At 40.4% G+C, this 23,338-nt stretch overlaps 1 protein-coding gene across 1 annotated transcript in view; it reads right to left on the reverse strand.

Annotated features, from left to right (window-relative positions):
* The window catches only part of LOC103265684 (hydrocephalus-inducing protein homolog), a gene marked incomplete at its 3' end in the record, with an annotated part of 243,165 nt that overhangs the window by 166,506 nt on the left and 53,321 nt on the right, over positions 1-23,338 (reverse strand). Inside the window, exon 7 of the mRNA XM_021715156.1 lies at positions 226-366. Coding sequence (XP_021570831.1) covers positions 226-366 — 141 coding nt within the window. The remainder of the gene's footprint in view (positions 1-225; positions 367-23,338) is intronic.

Below are 23,338 nucleotides of genomic sequence, written 5' to 3' on the forward strand. Positions count from 1 at the left end.
GTGTCACATGATAAGAAGGGATCAGTCCCCTAGGGGTGAGTATGCTATGTCCTCCCTACCTTAAATGCCCAGCCCAGGGCCTACACATAGAAGATACTCATTAAGATGTTGACTGGTAAGTGGTTGAGTGAACTAATGAGGGTGAGCATTGAGAATGTAAGAGAGTGTCCAGAAAAGAACTGTATTAAAAAAAAAAATCCATGCTGGCTTTGCATTTGCACTTACTTAACGAAATCACTTAAATCCATCTCAGGGGATTCTATTGTTGCTGGGAGTGCTGGTGAGCTAGCAGTCGCTGAGGTTGCTGGGATGGATTCCATTTGGGACAGGGGGCCACTGTAGGGCTTCTTTGGCAATGTCGTAAATCTACAGAGGCATGGGGCAGGGAAAGAAGAGAAAAGAGACATCAGTTTTTGCAAATCAGTTCCCAGGTGGATCTCAGTTTCTAAGGCCAAGCTTCAAATCCTAGACCAGGCAGGTCTAGAAGGGACTGCCCTCCACCCTCCCTTGAATTTGCCCTTCTCAAATCTTTGGTGAGGTTTCACTTGCTCCTAAAAGGTTTTCTGACCACTCCCTCTGTCTAGATCCATTATCTCTCCTCCGAGTATCTACAACCCCCTTGGCTTCCTCTCTTATGCTTATTTTTTTTTCAGTTCTGCTAGACTGAGGGCTTGTATCTAATGTGGTGTCTAAAAGAATGCCTGGCCTGGAGTAAGTAGTCAGGCATGGTCATAAATGAATGAGTTGCATCCTACTCTCAAATAACCAAACAGCAGCACCAGGGACAGAGTGAGGGTGAGGTATACCTTATCTGGGTCCTGGAAGTGCAGGCTTAGCCTTTTTGCATGACCTTGCCTGTGATAATGTTGTGACCTTGGCAACTAGGTTGCCACACCCTAGTCCTCTTTCTACTGCTGTGCTTTGCTGTTTATTCAAGTTCTCTGAGCAGAGGATCCAAGGGAAAAATCTGTGACTATACTAGCTGGGGCCCATAAGTTTAGGTTTCATTGACCAAAAAGGCCTCTGGATTTCACAAAGGCCAAGGTGGTGGGGTCACCACATTCTCCCTACTCCTCTCAGTGTGTGGCTTTTTCTGGACTCCTTCCTGCCCCTCCCACACTCATCTCAAGCCCTTGATATTGATTTTGGCACATTTCACTTTACTTATATGTTCATTGTAGTTCCATATGTACTCAGAGGCTCAGCAGAAATGTCATCTCTTATATGAAGATTCCACCACTGTCCTATCTTCCCATTGGAGGTGATTTTCCCTCCCTTAGAAGTTTCATAGAATTTCAACTGAATTTCTTTTAGGACACTGTCCATTCTGTCATGGAAAGCCATTTCCTAAATTTTGGACATTCCACTAGCACTTTCATGTTTTGTAAGCATACAGTCTGATTTTTTAAAATAAATATGCTGGAGGTGCCAAAAAATGTATACATATTTTAAGAGATATTATTTATGTAACTTTTCCAAGTTGAATTGAATTACAGTGGTATTATTTAGTATGACATTCGCTCAAAAGATGGTGTTAATCAAATGAATGCAAGCATCACCATGCAACAGGCAGGACAGTCAAAGAAAAGGGCAGAAGCATGGATGTTGTTTAAGAAGCACAAGACCATTTTGAAGCGATATTTGAATGTCAAGAATGTTGTGGAAGTCCAACAACAATGGAGTGAGAATGCAGCAGAACCTCCAACACGCCTAACAATGGCATGCATTTGCGATAAGTTTGAGATGTATGGTACTGTGTGTGATGTGCACAGGGGCAGATCTGGAAGGTCTCACACAGCAACAAGTTCCTGCTTCTTCTGCTATGGTGTTGGAACAGATGACATGTTTACCACAGAAGTCTATAAAAATGTGCATGGGAGATAGGAGTTAATAGAACAAGCATACGATGTATTCTTAAAAAAGCATATGTTTTCGTTCCTCTTCGGTAAATTCCTAGAAAGGAAATTGCTGGGTTGTATCATATATGTATATTTAACATCATAGGAATTTCCAGATTTTTAACAATCTTCCCAGGTGATTCTAATGGATAGTCAGATTTAGGAGTCACCACAGGTAGGAATGACAACATGACAACTAAGGATGAAGCTGATAATTAATCTGGGGCTATCACTGTAGCCTTACCGGTTAGGGACAGCGAAAATCTACAAAGAACAATTTTGAACATTTATTAAATCACTCCAGGTCAGCCAAGACACCTGAGAAGACTTTGTTGGATTGCTTCCCCACACAATAGCACTCTCCCATCCAACATTTACACTCCCCAGGGATGTTGTACTGAATAAAGAAAGAGCATATGAGAATAGCTGTAAAGGAAAAATACAAAGCTGTAGAGGGTCTGTGTACCTAAGGAAAAACAGCACCTCAGTTGACAATGATACCTGGACAATTGCGAAGTGAGAGGTTTCTTTGGAAACAAACAGAAGAGAGACAGAAGCAGCCTTCACTGATAACAGCCTGAGCCACGGGAGACAGTGAAATCTTGACCGTAATGAAAGCTTCAAGTTGTCATTAAAATTGGAAAAACTGCTCCAAAAAATTGAAATAAAAAGTTGGTAGAGGTTTTTTTTTTTGGATCAGATTTCATTTTACCCTCAGGAACAGATGATTACTGTCCTATTATGCTGACCCAAAGAACATTCGATTCAGTTATTTTTAAAAGAGAATGCATAGCAAACAAGAACCATCAATGTTGCTCCAGTTCCAGAGTTCCCCATATCAGAATTGCTGGAGGAGCTAGGAAAGAAACATCCCTTTCAGCTGCAACAAGATTGTGTGTGTGTCAAACACACACTGATTAGCAACACGGGCTTGGATGCAGTGGTTTCCCTCTTCGTGTTTTATTTTCATCTCTTGGGTAAGGATTCACACAGTCTTTTGTGATGCAAATTAAAAAAATCTGCCACTTTTTTTCCTGTTATCTTTTCACTGGAAGCAGTGTGGTGCCAAAATAGAACCCCAATGAACAAGCTTGTGTTAATATTCTGTGGTAGTTTGCATGATATTAGCAGATTGAACAATGGATGCTGTACACCCACTGAAATCTCAGGGGAAGAGGTGGTAGGGTGGGCAGCCAAGTAATAGACACGATGGCTTCTAATTCACTAATTCATTGGACTTGGATTTTAGGAGTGCCCACTACAAAGGATGAAATCAGTCACTGGCTGGATAAAAAGGGCCTGCACATGATACTTAATATTTTTTTCAAATTACTACAGCAGATACTGTAGTTGGTGCACTTTATTGGGACAATGCACCTATCCCCCAGGTGCTGTGGGTGTTGGCTGTACCTTCCTCTGGGGCATCGCCCTGGCCTGATGGGAACTGCTTCACCCACTCTGAGCTGTCTGGGAGGTTATGCCTTCCCTGTCATTAAGGCATGATCTGTAGACAAAGGAATGATTGATGGAGGTGATGGCTATAAGAACCCAACCTCCTTGTCTCTGAGTGGGATAAACTCTGTGATACAGTTTATACTCCAGAACTCCCCTTTCCCCCTGCCCTATCTTATGTCCCTTACTCTTTCGTTGTATCTCCTGAGAGCCCTCCCTCAATAAAGAATCACCATTTCAGGCTCTGCTTCTAGGAATTCACTATAGTGTTCTAAGATTCATGATTCCAAAGATGAGGAGCCCAATTCTTCCTTCAAGGAACTAAGAGGCCAGGGGGTCAAGAGTTAGAGAACAGAAATGGGTGTTCTGTAGGGTACAAGTGCTCCAGCAGGGAGACATGCAGTGCATAGTAGGTTTGGAGAAAGACCATGGCTTATGGTTTTGGGTTTGAATTCTGGTTTCCCTTCTATGCACCATGTGGTCTTGATACTGTGTTAGTGACAGAATCCTCTGCATCGGGTTGTTGTGAGGCTTTGTTCACATAAAGAACTCCATGGTGCCTGGGTCATGGCAATGAATGTGAGCGTTCTTGTGCTGGGTTGGTAATTACCGTCATTTTTGGAATTCAAATGAGGGAGATACTAACTATTCCTAGATGTATGGGGATGTCTTCATGAAGGAGAATATAGCCTAACTGAATCTGAAAGAAAGAAGGGTTCTTTTCAGACGAAGAGTGAAAGGGATGTCCAGGTTGAGGGGAAAGTGTCTGAAAAAGAAAAAGGGTGGCAAGAACTTGGATTCTCCAGGGACAAGGGGGAAGTTTGTTGTATGAGGAGAGTGTGTGTAGGTGCCAAATGGAAGCATATGATAATGATGATGAGGACAGCAATGATGAGGAATATAAAAATAATGAGGTAGGGGTCAGTAATGGTCAGCACTGGGGGCAGACATGACAGGAAGGGGGGATAGTGTCCCTGGGGACAGGGGAGGTGCTGATGCTCCAGCCGCCCCATCATTTTGACTACTCTCACCCACCCCTTCCTCCTGGTACTGGGTAGAGGAGGTTTCCAACTACAAAGAGCAAATGTGGAGGCAACCAGGTAATAAAGGGGTTTTGAGTGTGGTGGCCCCCACTATCTCCTCTTCTAATTTTCCTGTTCCCATCCTTTCTTTCTAGCAAGCCGCTCAGCCTTGTTCAGGGAGATGGTAATGAGAAGAGAGTTTTATAGAGGAAAATGCCATAAAAAAATGAATCTATAATAAGGTGACTAGAGTTCTTCTATAATAAAACAAAAGGAAGACAAAAAGTTTTATAACATTCAAAATTGAAATGAAAATGTTAGGCTGCAGAGTGTCAGATGGGCTCTTCATCCCAGGCCATGGTCCTGCTACACCACCTGCTAACATGCTTTGGTACTTCCCATTTCTCTCCATCTTCATCAACATCTCCTTGAACAAGCCTCCTGCTGTCTGTGTCTGAATTTCTAACATAGTTTTGGTCTTCCTGATTTTTATTATCGTGTAAATGATATAAAAATAGCAAATCCCCACTGGGTCATGTTTTCCCTCACCATTTATAGAATGGCTCAAAATTATGGTCATTCTAGGGTTGTCCCCTTTTGATCCATGCTCCATCCTGCAGCCCAAGTGAAATTTCTGATTATTTCCCTCTCCCATTTAAAGCCTTTTAGAAGACTCCCCATTATCCTGATGACAAAGTCTAAACTCCTTAGTGAGGCTTACAAGGCCCCTCGTTGTCAAGACTCCCACTCTTCTCCCACCAACCCTGAGCCTTTCTATCCTTAACTCTTGCTTCTCGTCTGCCCAGCTCTAGACTAAACTTCTTTAATTTACCAAGAAGGTTCTTTCCCATTTATATGTCTTGGAATATGTCTGTCCCTCTGTGCAAAATACTTTCCCCATCTCTATCCCAGTTAACATTTACTTAACCTTTAAGAATTAGTGTAGATGTTATTTTCACTGGGACATCTTTCCTGAAGATCCCATATTATAATTCACTCATCAGCAGGGGCAGAAGCCATGTCTATCTTGCTCGCCACTGTCCCCAGCATTAGGCACTGTATCAAGGTTAGAGTCATGTACAATATTTGTTGAATGAATAATTCTAGTCAAGAGTCATATAGTTAACTTCCTGTATTAAAAAGGGTGATAAAGATCTTGTGTTGTCCAAACATTACAGCAGAAGGTGTGGCCTATTATGTGCAAAAATGACCCCAATAATCCCTCCTATTCCTGTAAGCACAGCCCTTTGAAATGTGACTTTGCCTCTCCTCTTATTAAGAGATGGAGTCTGTTTTCTTCAGGCCTTGCATCTGGGCTTGACTTGGCTTCTTTGGTTAATGAGGCATTTGGAAACAATGCAAGCACAACTTGAAAATCACCTAGTCAATTCAAAGACTCATGAGAGCTAATGAATCTTTGGTGTTTAAACAATTAAGTTTGGGGTCCTTGGTTGTGTGGCAAAAGCTAACATGTACAGATTGGTTTTGTTTTTCCCTAGCGTGGTGCCCTGCACAAATACCCTCAATAGATAACTACAGAATGAACCAGCGTGGACAAAATGTCAACATTCTTGGTAGTATAAATTAGTCATCATCTTTGTAAATCACTGATACCAAAATGAGAACATGATTCCTAGTAGCCACTGGTGCCTAGTGTGGGTTAGAGGTCCAGTCATTAGAGTTTCCGATACTTTAATGTGTGTTTTTTGTCATGGTATAACTGATTGCATTGTTGAGATTATATTCTCCAGAAGTCATATCTATTGTTTTCACTGTTCTGAATTTATAATCTTGTATCATGTTAAGCAAACCATTCATCTTTATTTGTTAGATGTTGTCAAGTTTTTTAAAAAAAATATTTTTATTCTTGCTCTTAACTTTGCTTCTCTCATTTTGTAACTCCCCTCCCCACACTTCCTTCCTTCTTCTAAGTCTAAGTGTCCCAAATCTGTTCCAGATTAGATAGACCTCTGATTGCTGTTTCTAATGGGAGCAGATTATAATCATTGCTTTAAATTGTATTGAAAGTGGAAAGATTCCTAAGTCCTTCTGGATGCAAACACACAGTCTCTGCCATATTTCCATATTTATTGTCTGGATTTGTGGTCTTACACTTGCTGATCTTCCCACATTGGGAAGCAAATGACAGATGAACACAGATGGGCTGGCCCAGTGCCTTCCCTACTAGCACATTTTAGAGCTTCCATGTGAGAAGGAGAAGACAACTACAGATATGTACCCATTATGGAAAGCAGCCCGCCCTAGCTCTCTGACATTGTTAAATTCTAGAATGCTTCCAATTGGTCAACTAAGATGGAAATTGATGACAGATAATTCATTAGCTGAAACTCATGTTACTCAGACCTTAGGGATGAAAACCATCTTTTTAAATGTTCTCAAAAGGACTTGAAATTGGAGCTTCTAGAACAGTGGTTCTCACTGTTGGTTGTGATCCCTTAAGAAAGACTAATGCCTGAGTCCCAACTGCAGAGATTCTGATTTACTTGCCATTGGTCTGTTTGAAAGCTTTTGGCATGACTCTAATGTGCGTTCAAGGCTGAGTACCACTGACTTGGAAGATGGTGGTAAGAAGGTCAAAAAGAAGGTGTATCAAGAGCCCTAGGTAAGTAACTACAGTCAACCTTATTCATTACTTATTCTCTACTGGGTGCTCTTAAGCACTTAATAAGCACTGACTTACAGCTAGATGAGACAGGTACTATTATCCTTAGTCTTCAGAGGACAAAACTGAGGCTCAGAGAGTAGGCAAGGGGCTTCTCCTGGGTTACCTCATGCCATCTAATCTATATAAGAAAAACCAAGACACTGTTGACCTTGTCCTTAAAGCCTTAAAGTGACTTCCCAGAAAGAGTTTTGCTGTTAGGTGAGGAGTGGAGGAATGTGCCCAAATCTACCTTGAAGTTTTCTAGAGGGATTTCAGTGTGAAATGGCCACTTCTATAAAGCTCCAGAAGGTGTCCCCACTGCTACATGGCTCTTAGAAAGGCTGCCAAACAGGTAGGCTCTGAAATCTCCCTTATAATCATCTTCAAAGCTCTTTAGAAATACTTTCAAAACAGGATGGTTTTAAAGTCAATTAAAAAAAATGTCTGGCCTTCAGTAGATGTAGCTAGCTTTGAGGGAATTTTAATTAATATAAACACATAGATAAATCAAGTGTACACTTTTCACAAATCAGATCACTAAATGAACCACACAGACACAACCCTGACTCAGGTTCAGATATGCACTGATACTTTCCACTGGTTTCTTTAGAAGGTCAACAGTGTCTTGGTTTTTCTTTAGCTCACAGTGAATTTCTAAAAAGCTGGTGCCCTCCAATGATATTGAAGACATTGGGAAAATGCCACAAAAATGAATCTATAACAAGGTGAACAGAGTTCTTCTATAATAACACAAAGGGAAGACAAAAAGTTTTATAACACTCAAAATTGAAATGAAAAACAGCCCATCTCATTTATCTATGCAGTAATAGATATTGTATCTCAGGAAATTAGACTAAATTGAATTGCAAATAGAAGCAGACTGTATGGGCCCTAACATGGGATAACTTTTATTATTATTATTATTTTAAGTGAGAAAGCAGGATTTATTGAGAGGACAGAAAATCTCCCACAGTGGGAGGGGACCCAAAGGGGTTGCCCTGGGATAACTTTTAAGTTAAATATAGGTTTCCCTCTGCTTGGCCTTGAGTCACTTACAGTTTGGCTACAAAAAGAAGAAACTTGTTTCTGGAAGCTCAAATTTGAGAGATGGCTTACAGCCCTTTCAGTAGCTTCAGAGGCTCATCTAATCCCCTGGTCTGATAAATTAGCTGACCCCTCACAGCAGAAGAGACTCTAGATTAACAGGCTATAGAAGGCCTGAATGAGCGAGGCCAGAAGGTTCTGGGGACATCAGGGATGGAGTCTAAAATGGTCTACTGTTCTTCACAGGGGACTTCAAATTTACTAATAATGTCCTATTTGTAATGGGGGTGATGAAACATAGACATTCATTTCATTATTGCTCTTAAATTTTGTATCTATATATGTTACATACACTTTTGCACGCATGATATAGTTTCACAATAATGAAACCATGACTGATATAATTATCCTCAAGTATCCATCAGAGATTGGCCCCAGAATCCCTGAGAATACCAAAATCCATGATGATCAAGTCCCTTGTATAAAATGATGTATAGCACTAGCATATAACCTTCAACATCCTCCTGTACACTTTATCTCTAGATTAGTTATAATACCAATGTATATACCAATAACAATGTAAATGTTATACAAATTGTTGTTATATTGTATTGGTTTTTACTTTGTATTATTTTTTATTGCTAGTTTTTTGGATTTTCTTTGCACAAATGTTTTAGGTCCCTGATTGGTTGAATCCACACTGCAGAGGCAGTTTCCATTAAGTGAGTGTGTCAAAAGCCAGCTTATGTTGGGTTGGGGAGTAAGTGGGGGCAACCAGTGTATTCTATTTTCTTACACTGCTTGGTAGGGAGATGGTGATTAACACAACAGTTGGTGATTAACAGAAGGGCTTTCTAAGATGTAGGGTACTTGCTCTGAGGGCGAAGAAATAGGGAGCTTGAAGATCCTGAGAGTAAGAGATTATTGGCAGAGAGGAGCACAGACAGAAAGCTCGGCCTGGAAAAGCAATAGATGCTATTTTCTGTACAGATGCCTTCTGAATCTGTGGATTCAACCAACCAGGGATCTAAAACATTTGAGAAGAGAAAAAAAATTTTTTTATATAAAAAATAATACAAATTAAAAGACAATGCACTATATCAACAATTTACATAACATTTACATTGTTATTGGTATATACATTGGCATTATAAATAATCTAGAGATAAAGTATACAGGAGGATATTGGAGGTTATATGCAAATGAATACATCATTTTATACAAGGGACTTGAGCATCATGGATTTTGGTATTCTCAGGGGTTCGGGGGCCAATATCTGGTGGATACCTGAGAGTCTACTATACTTTTGCAAACATTCATGAATTTTAAAAATGTGAAGGGCTCATCTTCCTCTTGAGGCAGAAGGAAAGAAATAGGCTGATGAAAGTGGTAGCCTGAGGAAAAGTAATCTCTTGTGTGAGCTGTATCCAGGGGAGGCCAGAGAGAAGAAAGTCACCAGCAAAATTTGGTAGAAATTCTGGGAAAGGAGTCCCAGGCAAAGTGAGGAAAGGAAGGGCCAATCCAGGAAATATCTGCTAGGAAAAACTGGTGGAAACACTTGATACAGTCATTTTTATCCAATCTGGTTAGTATATAAATGGTGTCTAGTTGAAAATGCTTTAGTTTTCATTTTCAAGATTACTAATGAGGTGGAACACCTTTTTAATACTTTTTTGGTCATTCATATTTCCTGTTCTGTGAGATAACTGTGCATCCTTGTCCCCAATTGTCTTTTTTTTTTTCCCAAGGACATTCTTTATATATCATGTACACCAACAGTTGGAAGGTAATCTGCATGCCAAAACTTCTATCAGTTTTTGACTTGTCTTTGTACTCTTTTTATGGTATCTTTAGATGAATAAAAATTCTCAAATTCAACATAGAAATTATGAATAGTTTCATCATGATTTTGTGCCTTTTGTATCTTAAGAAATTCTTCCTTATTCAGATATCAGCAAAACATTATTCCATGTTTTCTTCAAATTAAACAAATTTAGACTTTCACACTTAAATCTTTAACCCTTAAGGAATTGATTTTTTGTACAGTGTGAGTTTAGGAATCCAATTTGATTTCTTCTATATAAATAATGATTACTCCTGGATCATTTACAGAACAAGCAGGCCATCTCTTCTCCTTTGTTCAAATATTTCAATTTTGGCATGTTTCCATACATGTAGGATGTGTTTCTGGGCTCTCTATTCTGTTCCCATATTCTGTTTGCCTATCTGTGCACAAATAACACACTTTGAACTCTATTATGTTTCTATAATAAGACTTGATATCTAGATATCCAATTTTGGAGAAGCTTGCCTAGTCTCATTCCTTTCCTCTTCCACCTACATTTTAGTATAAGCCTGTCAGGATTTTGATTGGAATTGCATTGAAAGCTGCAATGACATCTTTATTAAATTGAGTCTTTTTAATCAATGAAAAAAGTATGTCTTATCATTTATTTAGGTCTTCTTTAATAACTTTTAATAAAATTGTATCCATAAATATTTTGTTATTTATTTCTAAGTACCTTTTTTACTGTATTCTATTTTCTATTTATTGTTGCTATATAGAAATGCAATTGAATTTTATAACTTTATATCAATCTGTCCTCCTTGCTAAATTCTTTTACTAAATTGGGTAATTCATCTGTAGATTATTTGGGGTTTTCTATGTAGATAATCATAACATGACTTTTGTTTGTTTATTTTTAGTCCCTTTTATTTATTTTCCTGTCTTCCTGCACTGGCTGGAATCTTTAGTAAATTGTTGAATAGAAATGGAATTCTTGTCCTGCTTCTGATTTTAAAGGAAATGATTTTAACATTTCTTCATTTTTAAAAGTTATCCTTATACTGAGTGATCTATCACAGAAACAAAGAACTGAGTATCACATTTTCTCAATCATAAGCAGACCTTGAACAATGATCATATACCATAAGAAAAGGATTGGTAGTGAGAAACTGCCCGGGGGTGGGGGTGGAGGGGAGAAGCGGGATTAGCAGTAGTGGGAATCTGCTGGGGGTGATCAACAAGGGTGCCTGTTAATGAACATTTGTATACCTAACCCTGACAAAAAAAATTAAGTGATCAGGTTAAGAAATTTTCATAGGAATAGTTGTTTAGTTTTATTGAATGCTTTCCTTAATCTATTGAGATGATCATATTTTTTTCCATAATGTGATAATGTAATAAATTGAATTATCACATATTCTAATGTTGAACCAACCTTGCATTCCTGTAATGAACCTAACCTCATCATGATATCTTATTTTTTTCTACTTTACTACATTCAGTTTGTTAATATTTTAGTGAATGTTTTGCATTGTACTTTTAAATTAGAGAATGAGAATGACCCCAAATCTTTTTGTTGCTAACTTGCTTAATGGGTTTTGGTATGAAGATTAACTTAGTTTTATAAGATGAGTTGGGCAACATTTTTTAAAAAAATTTTTACCTAAAAAGAGTTTATATATGCTTGAAATTATTTGTTCCATAAAAACTTGGAAGAACTTTCATGCATCTATCAGGGCTTAGTGTTTTTTTAAGTGGGAATATTTGAAACTATTAAATTTCTTCAATGGTTATAATATTGTTCAGTTTTTTTTAAAGAGTCAGTTTTGGCAAGTTGTATTTTTCTAGGAGCTTGTCCATTTCATCCCAGTTTTCAAATTTGTAGCTGTAAAATTACTCATGATAGTCTCATTTTCTTTTTAATATCCACTGAAATTGTAGTTATAGCACTTGTTTATTTTTAATAATGTTTGTGTTTTTTTGTTCTTGATCAGTCTTGTTTGAATTTACCAATTTTGTTAGTCTTTTCAAATAATCAACTTCTGGCTTTGTTGATTCTTTGTATTTCATCTTGATTCTCTCTTTCATTAATTTCTGGTCATAAATGAGTATTTCCATTTGTCTATTCTCTGGATTTATTTCTTTTTCCAACTTTTAATGTTGTGAATGGTTGCCCAATCTTTAGCCTCCCTTCTTTTCTAACACAAGTATTTAAAGTTGTGTTTTTCAATGGCAGCACATCTTGGACCAGATGATTCTTTGTTGTTGGGGGCTGTCCTGTGTGTGTGTTTTAAGATATTTAGCAACATCCTTGGTCTCGACCCACTAGTTGTCAGTAGCTACCCCAAGCTGTGATTATAAAAGAGTCTCCAGACATTGCCAGTGTCCCTGGTGGCAAAATAGCCTTCAGTTGAGAGCCACTGATTTAAAGCTACACATTTTAATTTAAGTACACTTTTGTTCCATTCTGATTAGCTTATTTTCATCATCATCCAATTCTAAGTACTTCCTAACTTTCTTGTGATTTATTTCACCCATAGGTTATTCAGAAGTGTGTTTTAAAATGTCTTAGGCTGTGTTTTCGTTTACTTGTTTCTAGTTATCTATTTGCTATTGATTTCTGATATAACAGAAGTGTTGAGATTTAATTTAAGCCCTAATATACAGTAATTTTTAAATAAATGTTCCATGGAGTTGGAAGATTTTGAATTTTAGTGCAGTGTTCTCTATATATCAATTAAGCTTGTTAATTGCATTGAAATTGTCTATAATAGTGTTGCCCACTAGAACTTTCTGCAATGACAGAAATATTCTCTATCTGTGCTGTCCAATATCATAGCCACTAGCCATATGTGACCATCTAACACTTGGAAGATGAGCAGATTTAGATGAAGTCTTGAGGGTGGGGCCCTCCTGATGGAATTCATGCCATTGTAAGAAGAGACACTGGAGTGTTCTTTCTCTCCCTCTGCCATGTGAGCACACAGTGAGACAGAAGTTAGGAAGACAGCCCAAGAACCAGACCATGCTAGCACCATGATCTCAGGCTTTCAGCCTCTAGAACTGAGAAAATAAATGTCACTTGTTTAAGCCACCCAGTCTATGGTATCATTTGTTATGGCAGCCTGAGCCGAGTAGTACAGTGTACTTAAACATAAACATTTCTTTCATTGCTTTGTGACTTGACTTAATGTAAATCCTAAATAGTAATTAAAGATTAGTGAACTCAGCCCCTGCCCTAGCCCTGATGGTTCCTGGAGGAAGCCCAGGAACTGACAGGGATGAGAGGGAAGGAGAAAGAAGGACTCTTCTATCCCCTCTTTCACCCAGCATTTCTGCTCTTAGATGATTTACATAAAAAAGCGTCCTGTTGTAAAAAGTTTGAACACCACTGAGTTAAATAATATGTGTGTGTATTTATTTTTAAAACATTTTCTATACAGTAAACCTTGTTAATTTAAGTAATACATCATATGCAACACATATATTTATTATATTTTATATACATATTTCAAATCTACTTAAACAAATGTTATTCTTTCTCAAGAAGCAAAATAAACCCTTAGACCTTAAATATTCTGTATCACCTCTCCCCTCAGTCAGGTATTGCTACTCCCTCAATGGCAATGAACCCAGCTGTAGGAATTATGCTCAGAAGAAAAAATAGCTCAGCTCCCATGACATGGGGATGAACTTGAATTTCCAAATATGTTAATAGAAGGACAGCGTCAGAGACTTCAGGCCCTTTTGAATGGATGCAGCATGGCTTCTTCTAGAGCTCCGTCTCTCTTCCTTTCAAGGATGATCAGTTAGAAGTTTGTGATGGACCTGTGGGGAGAACCCTAAGACAAGGCAACAGACCCACAATGACAGTCTACCCAGTCTATGGCTACAACTGGGGAATACTTGCCCTCCTGTAATGGTGTTGTAGCCTCAAAGGTGAGGGTCAGTGAGCAAAGAGGAGCAGGAAGTAGGCTCTGGTGCCAACGTGCCCTCTGGGGGCCTCACTTGTTATGGGAACTGAAGGAACACCTGAGGTTCTTGATGAATTTTGTATATAGCAAGTCAGGCCAAGGCAAATCCTCGGTTCCTGCAGGCAGTTGGGTGTGATTGTCACTAAAAATGCCCTGTAGGGAACAGTCTCAGAGTAGGAGGACTCTCACCTCTTGTGACTTTCAAACATTGAATGGGGACAAGCTGGAGGCTACCACCTAGAGGCTCCTTCATTCTACTCTGCACCTAGCCCTCCAGGGGCAGCAGGTATCTCTTCTCTCTGCTGGGGCTGATCATCTACTCTTCCCCAGGAGACCCAATCAGCATTCCTTCCAGGTTTCTCCACTGTGTAATATTTGCAGTATTGAAACTAGAGGGAAAAGTGGTGAACTGTGAAACACACAGTAGCTGTGGGTATTTATGAGCCTCTGGTTTTCCCATTTAGCTTGTAAACTCTCAATGGGCAAAGACTGTGCTTCCTACTTATTTTCTCCCTTTCTCTCTTCCTCTCTCCTTCCTTGTTCCCTCCCTCCCTCTCTCCCTTCTTTTCCTTCCTTCCCTCTCTCCTTCCCACTCACTCTCCCTCCCTCCCTTCTTTTCCTGTCCTTTTCTTTCCTTTTTCTGTCTCTTTCTCCTTTCCTTCCTTCCCTCTCCCCATTTTTGTCTAGTGCTTATTCTGGGTACTTCGCTTTGCCTCCCTTCCTACAGTTGTAAAACAGTGCTTCCTAAGTAAGAGCTATGTAAATAAGACTATTGAGAAGATCAAATGAAGACATCTCTGGAAATGCCTGGTGCATAGTAGGTGGTTATCCATCTGCCTTGTGCCCCATGAGCACTTGCCATGCTGGTCTCTGTTGGTTCACCAGTTCCCAGGGGAAGGGATGGGTCTTATTTCCTTTGTAGTCCCTGTCACACATAGCATGCTGTTTGGAGAGAGTATTCCCGGAAGTTTCATTTAAAGTAAAGTGGATATACGGCAATAAAATACACAGAAAAATGTGCTTTGATATTATATGACAGCGGTTAAGGCAAGGGCTTTGTAGCCAGTACATGATGGAGTCTTGGATCTGTTGTGTGGGCTCAGGTGCTTGGGCCCCTGAGGGGGAATACTCACCCTTACTTTCTAGGGTGGTTTTGTGACATGTCATGGGGTTAGAATGGTGCCTGGCACATGAAGAGCATTCCATTACAGTCCTTGCGACTGGTCAAAATGACAGAAACTTCCTCTCATTGCTCCTAATATCACCATGTTGAAGATTTGGCTGTATGCAGCTGTCTAAATGAAATATTTCCTTGTAAGATGTTTTCTTTGTGCCCTGTAGAGCTGTTAAAATAGTATTTTTCCCACAGTAAAATGTGAATTTGTTCACACTGTATTGGTGAGTCTACCCTAAGGCCTCAAAAAGAGGCATGTTGTCTTTCATATGAAAGATCCCAAACTGCAGAACAAGAAAACGTGAAGGTGTCTACACGGCTGAAGCTCAAGGCTCCATGGTGACAGGGCTGAGTTGGGAATGAAGTCTCATCACAATTTGCTTTTTCATAGAGTTTGAGGAATATAGCAGCTTATTATGTCTCTGGGGGCACTGGTAAAGGTGGGTTTGACCCTTGCAAGCAGGTAGCACCTTATTTCATAATTAGATGTCCATCTCTTTGGCTGAGGACTAGCAAGGGAAACGTAATGGGCCTCTCACTCATTAAGGTGGGCATCTTTGTTCTTTGTTTCTCAGTATCCAGCCTCCCTTCCTATTGTCAGGCACTTTCTATTTCCTTCTGTGAATTAGCCTGTTTCTAAATTCAGTCTGGCTTAGGGATAGCACTGAATCCCCCAGGCTATAGCTGAGTGACACAGGAATCAATCAGAACCAATGGGTTACAGCAAAACATCTGCCAGGACTTACTTCAGATAAAGAGCCTCTACCTTCTTCCCCTGGACTTGAACCTGGCATATGGTTGAACTTGAACTTGGCTGGAGCTGCTGAGTCATCTTGAAACCATGTGTGTGTGGAACCTGACTGAGAATGGAGGCAACATGGTAGAGGGTAGAGCCAAGAGAAGGCAAAGGTGCAGGTGTCCAAGCCCTGGATGAAGTTGTGCCTGAAGCCTGTTTCTAGACTTTTTAGTTACATGAGCCAACAAATTCTGTTGTTTTTTTTAAAAATTAGTTTGAGTCAGCTTTGCCATTGCTTACAATGAAAAAATTCCTTATGCTATGATTATTAATAGTGGATTGATTTTTAAAAGTCAGCTTGAATTGGAAGACAGTGAAGGGAGCATGAGAACTCAATGCTGGTAACATTGGAGAGGGTCTGGTAGGTTGAATAATGAACATCCTCAAGACATCCACATTTGGATCCCTGAAACCTGTGAAATTTACCTTGTATGGCAAAAGATAGGGATATTTATGGAAGGGACATTGTAGATGTAATTCAGTTGAAGCTCTAGAGAAGTTGGGACTATATTGCATGGGTAAGCCCCATGATATAATCACAGGGGTCCTTATAAGAGGGAGGTGGAGAACCATACGACTCCAGAGAAGACAGAAGGGGATGTTACGAGTTCCAGAGAGATTGGATGATACTGTGCTGTAGACTTTGAGGTTGGAGGAAGGGACAGCGCATAGGAAAGCAGGAATGAAAGGAACACAGCTCTAGAAATTGGAAAAGGCAAGAAAAGGGATTTTCCCTAGAGCTTTGGGAGGGAGCAGAGGGAGCATGGCCCTGTCCATACTTTGGTTTTGGCTCAGTGAAAAGGATTTCAATTGGAGGGGAAAGACTGTGTTGTTTTAAGACACTCAGCTTGTGGTAATCTGTTACAGCAACCACAGGAAACTGATATGGGGGAGAGGGAGGCCCCCATTCCCACTAGGCTAATTCTTTGGGCTATAAGTCTATCATCCTCGTTCAGACACAGCAGAGAAAGAGAGTCAGGGAGGATAGGGGACTGGAGGGAAAGAACAGGCTGTGGTCACAGATTCTGTTTCCCCTTAGTGAGTCCTTTTGCTTCCTCCTCAGAGCTGACTTTTCTCTAGCCCCAGGGCCCAAAGCTTGCTTTTGTCTCGAGTCCAAACTCTTCTCTGGGAGGTGAGAAAGAAAAGTGGGCGTGCTCAATCTTAAAGCATTCTGGGAGGTGCAGGGCTGGTGGGGAAGATAGGGATATTTATGGAAGGGACAAAAGCTTAGGTCAGCAAGAGGCCCCAGCAGCCCTCAGACCCCGCAGGGCCTCTCCTGTCCTGAAATGGCCTTGGACTGACTGCAGGAGAAAATATCTCAAAGCTACCTCTGGGATGCTCTTCTCAAATATGGCCTGGTATCAACATTAGAGAGGTGTCCATCTCCTCAATATCTTCCGTAAGAAAGTGGCCATTAGCTGCTAGCATTTCCTGAGCACATACTACGTGACAAATATGACAGAGTTTTAAGAGCTCTTTAGATATGAATTGATTCAATCCTCACCATGTTCCTATGTGGAAGGCACCATTATTATCCCCCCTCATTTCACATGAGGAAGCTGAGGTTCAGGGAGGCTCAGCCACCTGCCAAGGTCACACAGGCTAGATGGCTGCGTTAAGAATCTAACTCAGAAACCAGGTTCCTAACCAGCACACTGAACTGGGGACAGTTATGGTTTAATGATACACCATGCCCTGCCCTCATGGGCTTCAATAAAGCTGTTTATTTTGAAAGAAAAATAAACACATATTTCCTAAACATTTTTATTTTCTTGTTCTGCCCTTGGGCAAGGCAAGGGACTGCTTCTAATCATAGGTCTGGGCTTATGTGGCTGCAGGGAGGAGTGGTGGGTAGGTCAAGGAGATATGTCTGGCTTTGATCTTGATGAATACAGCCTAGTATAAGAAGAAAGATTCTCTATCCTTTGTCAGAAGGAAAAGGAGTCTGGGTCCATCATTTTGGTGTCTAAAAACCCTGTAGCTTCAATACTTTAGGACTCTGGGGGTTGCTTCACTTAGCTACACTTTGTACAAGGGCAGGATAGAGAGGAAGAAATCCTTAGAGAACCTAAAAACAGCCACCATTTTGGAAATGCTTAGCATGTGTCAGGAACACATGCAAACTATAGACGTATCTCATTGAGTCCTTACAGCAACTCTTTCAAATTTCTCCATTGTCTCCATTTTACAGGTAAGTATGCTAGGGGACAAGGCCACATGGTTAAGAGCACAGAGCTTAGATTCCAACCAGCCATGCCTGACTCTACAGTCCATTAAATACCATTAATGTATCACATTAGAAAAGTTCCACATTTGGAGCAACAGAAATTAAAGGATGATAAAGACACAGATGGAAGCATCCAGAAAATGAGGTTTCCCCCATTCCTCCACTCTCCTTCCAGGCCTTCCATCCTGCTCTCCCAATCACAATATTGGATGGCTGGTGCTCATCACAGAAAAATCAATGTGGGAACAAAATATTCCTTTGCTGCAGGGTTTGGCTCCCCTTAGGCCCTCATATTCGATTTATTTATAATCTGATTTGGAAACAAAAAGCCAAAGCTATCCGTGGAGACCACATGCTCCAAGTTCTAGCCTGGCGTCGGCTTTGTGTCTCTGAGACTGGGTAGAGACACCAGCCCAGCCAGGAGCCACTTGGCTCCCTGAGGTTTGGGTCTCTAGTCTGGCCTCCTAAAGGTAAAGCCTGGTTCAAGCGTAGGTGTTTCCTTGTGCCCTTCTTTCACACAGGCACCACGATGCATCACATTCTTATCAAGCTGATAAGTTAGACTGAAGAGACAGACCCAATACAGGGCACATTCCCACAGTGAGAGATGTGCCGGTATGCATACCCAGCCTTTACACCTCAATCTGGCTTCCCCATTCCATGAAATGTGGAGGGGGAAAACTCGTCATTTTCTACAGTCAAGCTTGATCCTGTCATTGGCATGAACTCACATGGGTTAGCATGCTTCTTTAGGCGATGGTTGGAGCCTGTCCATTTAACTTCTTTCTTTGTTCTTATATATGACATGAGGGCCAATTTGGAAAAAGAAATGTGTGCTTAGACAAGAGAGGTGCTTTAAATGTATGAGTCACACACACATATGCATACACAAGCATGCATGTACACAAAGCAGATGTATGTGTATTGTGCAGAAATATTGAGTGCCCAGACATCCTTAATCCTGCCTGATAAAAGAAAAAGTTTCTTTTATGCTTTTGTTTCTTTCACTAACCTTAAGGTTCAGGAGAATTCTAATTGGCAAAGAAAGATTAGTGTTGGTTATCTAATAAAAGTGCCCTTTAGCCAATGAATAGTGTATGTTTTTCAGACGGCCCGTACAGAGAGTCTGTCTGGAGGGTAGGTGGCATTTTTTTTTGTCTCTTCGAGGTGACATTTATGCCTCCAACCTTTCTATTTGGCAGGTGCCAGGAAGCTGACAGAAAGAAATCTTAAACAAGTTATGAAATGATTTCTCTTTCTCATTACAAATAACACAGGTGGGAGCACTTGATTAACTAAAAAATACCTTTTGAGGATCTACTCTGTGTTAGGAACTGTGCTAGGCTCTGGGACTACAGAGGTGACAGGGTTGGCTGGTCTCATGGGGGTTAAGAGCCAGCTGAGAAGATGGACAATGAGCCACAAATACAGGTGAGATGGGAGTCACCACAAGGAGATGGGGCTGGCAATACCCATAACATGGGCTCTGGCCGAGGGCAGGGACTCAGAGAAGGCTTCCTTGGGGAAGAATGCTGAAACTGAGACTTGAAGAGAGAGCAGGAGGCTGCTAGGTGGGATGAGGAAGAGCTTAGCAGAGTGGGGGCAGCTGGACAGGAACAGCACTGGGAGGAAAGAGGTCGGCATGCTAGGTAAACAGGAAGATCAGTGTGGTTGGGGGAGAGTGAGCCTGGAGAGGAACACAAGAACCAGCATATACTGAGCCTTGCAGAATATAACAAGTGCTTAGAACTTGATTCCAACAAGCGTAGGTAGTCATCAGAGTCTTAAAGCCTAGGCATGTTTATCACCTGGTTACTGAGGTGGAGAATGAACAGCAGTGCATGTATGAACGCAGACAGCCCAAGTAAGGCTGTGATCATGATCCCAGCAACAGGGGATGGTAGCTTAATCCAGGGTGACAGCAGTGGAAATGACAATGAGGTTTTTCAGAGGGCAGAATAGGTCGGACTTGGTCATGGAGTAGGTGGGGTAGGTGGGGTTGGGGGAGGAAGGAATCTTGATGTCATTTACTGGGACAGGGTGCCCTGGAGAAGAGGCAGAGAGGGAAAAGGGGATAGCAGGAGAACCAGACCTTATTTGGGACACATTGGACATGAATCACCTGGGTGATATCTAAAAGGAGATGTCAAGAAAGCAATGGACTTGGAACTCAGCAAAGGGGTCAAGATTGAGGTTGAGCTGTGCATTTGGAAGCCTCAGCAAGAAAGGTTGACTCGAGCTATGGGAGTGAGTTGATCTCTAGGAGATGGAGAGGGCCTAGGACAGGTCCTGCATCTTTATACTCCATTTGTGGTGTTGCTGGCAGAGAGCTGAGAAAGAGTCATTGAGAGGATAAGAGGAAAAGCAGGAGAATATGGTGTCCTGCAAGCCAAGAAAGGAATGTGTTTCAGGAAAGAGGGGTTGGTCACTGAGAGGAATGGTGCTAAGAGTTATCTTTCTGAAGAAACCTTACTCTGTCTCCCTGTTGATGACAAATCTCACTATTGCCCCCAATGGAAAGTCTAAATTCCTTATGGAATAGCAGGCCTCTCACACACTGCTGCCAATTTACCTCTCCAGACTCATCTCCCCTGACTTCTTCCACCACAATGAAGTCTGCATTCTGGCCACCCTGACGTACCCTCTGCTGACACCGTGGTAGGTGTGTGTCATTGCTCTTCAGCATTCACTGTCTCATATGTCAGCTTTTGTCTGGAGATCTACCCCATTCCCACCCCCTCCAGTCCATCTGGTTTTGAGATAACCATCCGCAGCCTTTGATGTAAGGCATGTGGCCAGGCCAATGATGACGAATGCATCACCATTTCCTGACAGTGACTGATTGGGAATGAAGACAGGAAGTGTGATTAAGTTGGTCTGACCAGAGTGAGTCTCCTGGAAGTTTTGAGAGAAACAGCTCATGCTCTTTTCCAGTGGGTGAGAGTCTAAAAGGACATGGCACTGGGAGTGCTGGCAGCCATTGGTAACTATGAGAGAAAAGCTGATCTGAGAACGAGGTCAAACACATGAAACTAAGCAGACCCAAGAGACAGAGAGCCTAGCTCTGATGATGACATTGCTTGAATCCTTGTTTTAAGTCAGGTCAGAAGCCAAAATAAATATGGACTTCTGAGCTGTGGAAACCAATGAATTTCCCTTCCTTTTAATTTTTGCTTAGGGTCAGACTTTCTATTATTTACAACAGAATAAACCCATGAATCCTAACTAATTTATACATGCTATTCTTGTTATTTAGAATACTTTCCTGTTTCTCCATCTAGAACACTTAACTGTGACTCATCAGTGCAGCCTTTTTTGACTCCAGTGGGCACAGATCTCCCACCCCAAGAGCCTGGCATTATTTATTATGTATCCACTGTGGTTTACATGTCTGCTTTCCCCACTAGCCTCAGAACAGGAATCACGACTTGTTCATTTTTATATCCCTGATGCCTTAATGTCTGGTACACAAGAATTACTTATCAAATGTTTCCTGAATGATTCTCTGATTGAATAAGTGAATGAAAAAATGAATTGTAAGCAAAGGCTCAATATAAAGAGATGGGAAGATACTGAAGAAAGAAAATGGTTAAGCAAATGCATAAACCAATGAAAAATTAAGTGTATCATCTTCGGTATTGGCCAAGTACATTTTCAAAATGTCATTATTTTAATTATGAAAATGTCTTCTCAAAAATAAAAAATAAATAAAGGATGTCCCTGTTCCCTGATGGAATAGACTCATTTAGCTGAATTACATCAGAATAACTTCACAAAATCTGGTACTCAAAGTGCATTAGGTCAGGTTGGCTGATTTTTCCATAATTATTTTAAATGTTCACCATCTACAGAATTTCATTCCAAACCCAAACAGTCCATGGCACTTAATGAGCAGGCTCCAATGCTCAGGCCCAGGACCAGCTGCCAGCTTCAATGCTACGCTGGGTCATCATTAGATGTCTACGGAAGACATCCAGAGCAAACTGTCATTACTGTGGTAACAAGAACAGGAAAGAAAAGATTGGCTGTCATATATAAGATGAGGATTATGTACAGGAAGCACTGACAAGCCACTAAAGAAATAACACCAAATGCCCTCAACTAAGAATGGCCATTCAACATTTACATGCTAAAAAAATGAGTGTCAAACATCCAATAAGGACATAGACAAAAGCCCATTAATCCTGGTTACTAACAATGTAGAAAATGCAGCACTTGTCACCTCCCACTATTTTATAGTGATGTATATGTCTATACAGATACATATATGGACCAGAAGCCCACTGAAATGTGCAGACAAGCAACATGTGAGCTCAATGCAGCACATAGTCTATGTAGGGTCCTACTCAATATGTGTTTTGAGTCTGAAATGCTTATTATGAAAACCCTATAGGCAACAAAATCAAAATGAACAAGTGTGACTACATCAAACTAAAAAATTCTGCACAGCAAATAAAACAATCAATGGGGTGAAAATGTAACCTATGAAATGGGAGAAAATATTTGCAAAACATATAATTGATCAGGGGTTAATCTCCAAAATATATAAGAATTTCTACAACTCAATAGTAAAAACCAAAACTAATAACCCAATTATTAAGGACTAAGGACTTGAATAAACTTTTTTCCAAGAAGATCTACAAATGTCAACAGGTATATAAAAAAATGTTCAGTGACACTAATGATCAGGGAAATGCCAATAAAAACCACAATGAGATATCATCTTATATCTGTTGGGATGGTTACTATAAAAAAAGACAAGTGCTATTAAGGATGTAGAAAAACTGAAACCCTTGCACACTGTCGCTGGCAATACAAAATGGTGCAGCTACTATGAAAATCAGTAAGATGTTTCCTTTAAAAATTAAAAATAAAACTGCCATATGATCCTGTACTCCTACTTCTGGATTATCCAAGAATTGAAATCAGGATCTCAAAGAGATATTAGCACTCCTATGTTCAATGTGGCAATATTCACAATAGCCAAGATGTGGAAACAACCTAAGTGTCTACCCACAGATAAATGAATAAAGAAAATGTGGTATATACATACAGTGGGATAAAATATGATTCAGCTTTAAAAATGAAGAAAATTCTGCAATATGCAGCAACATAGATAAACCTTGAGGATGTTATACTCAGTGAAATAAGCCAGTAACAGAAAGATAGTTACTGCATGACTCCACTTATATGAGGTACCTTAAATAGTCAAATTCATAAAATCAAAGAGTGGAATGGTGGTTTCAGGGGCTGGAGAGAGAAAAATGGGTATCAACAGTCATAAAATTTCACTTTAGCAA

Source organism: Carlito syrichta, unplaced genomic scaffold, assembly GCF_000164805.1.
Source record: "Carlito syrichta isolate Samal-C Ts95f unplaced genomic scaffold, Tarsius_syrichta-2.0.1 Scaffold306751, whole genome shotgun sequence".
NCBI lineage: Eukaryota > Metazoa > Chordata > Mammalia > Primates > Tarsiidae > Carlito > Carlito syrichta.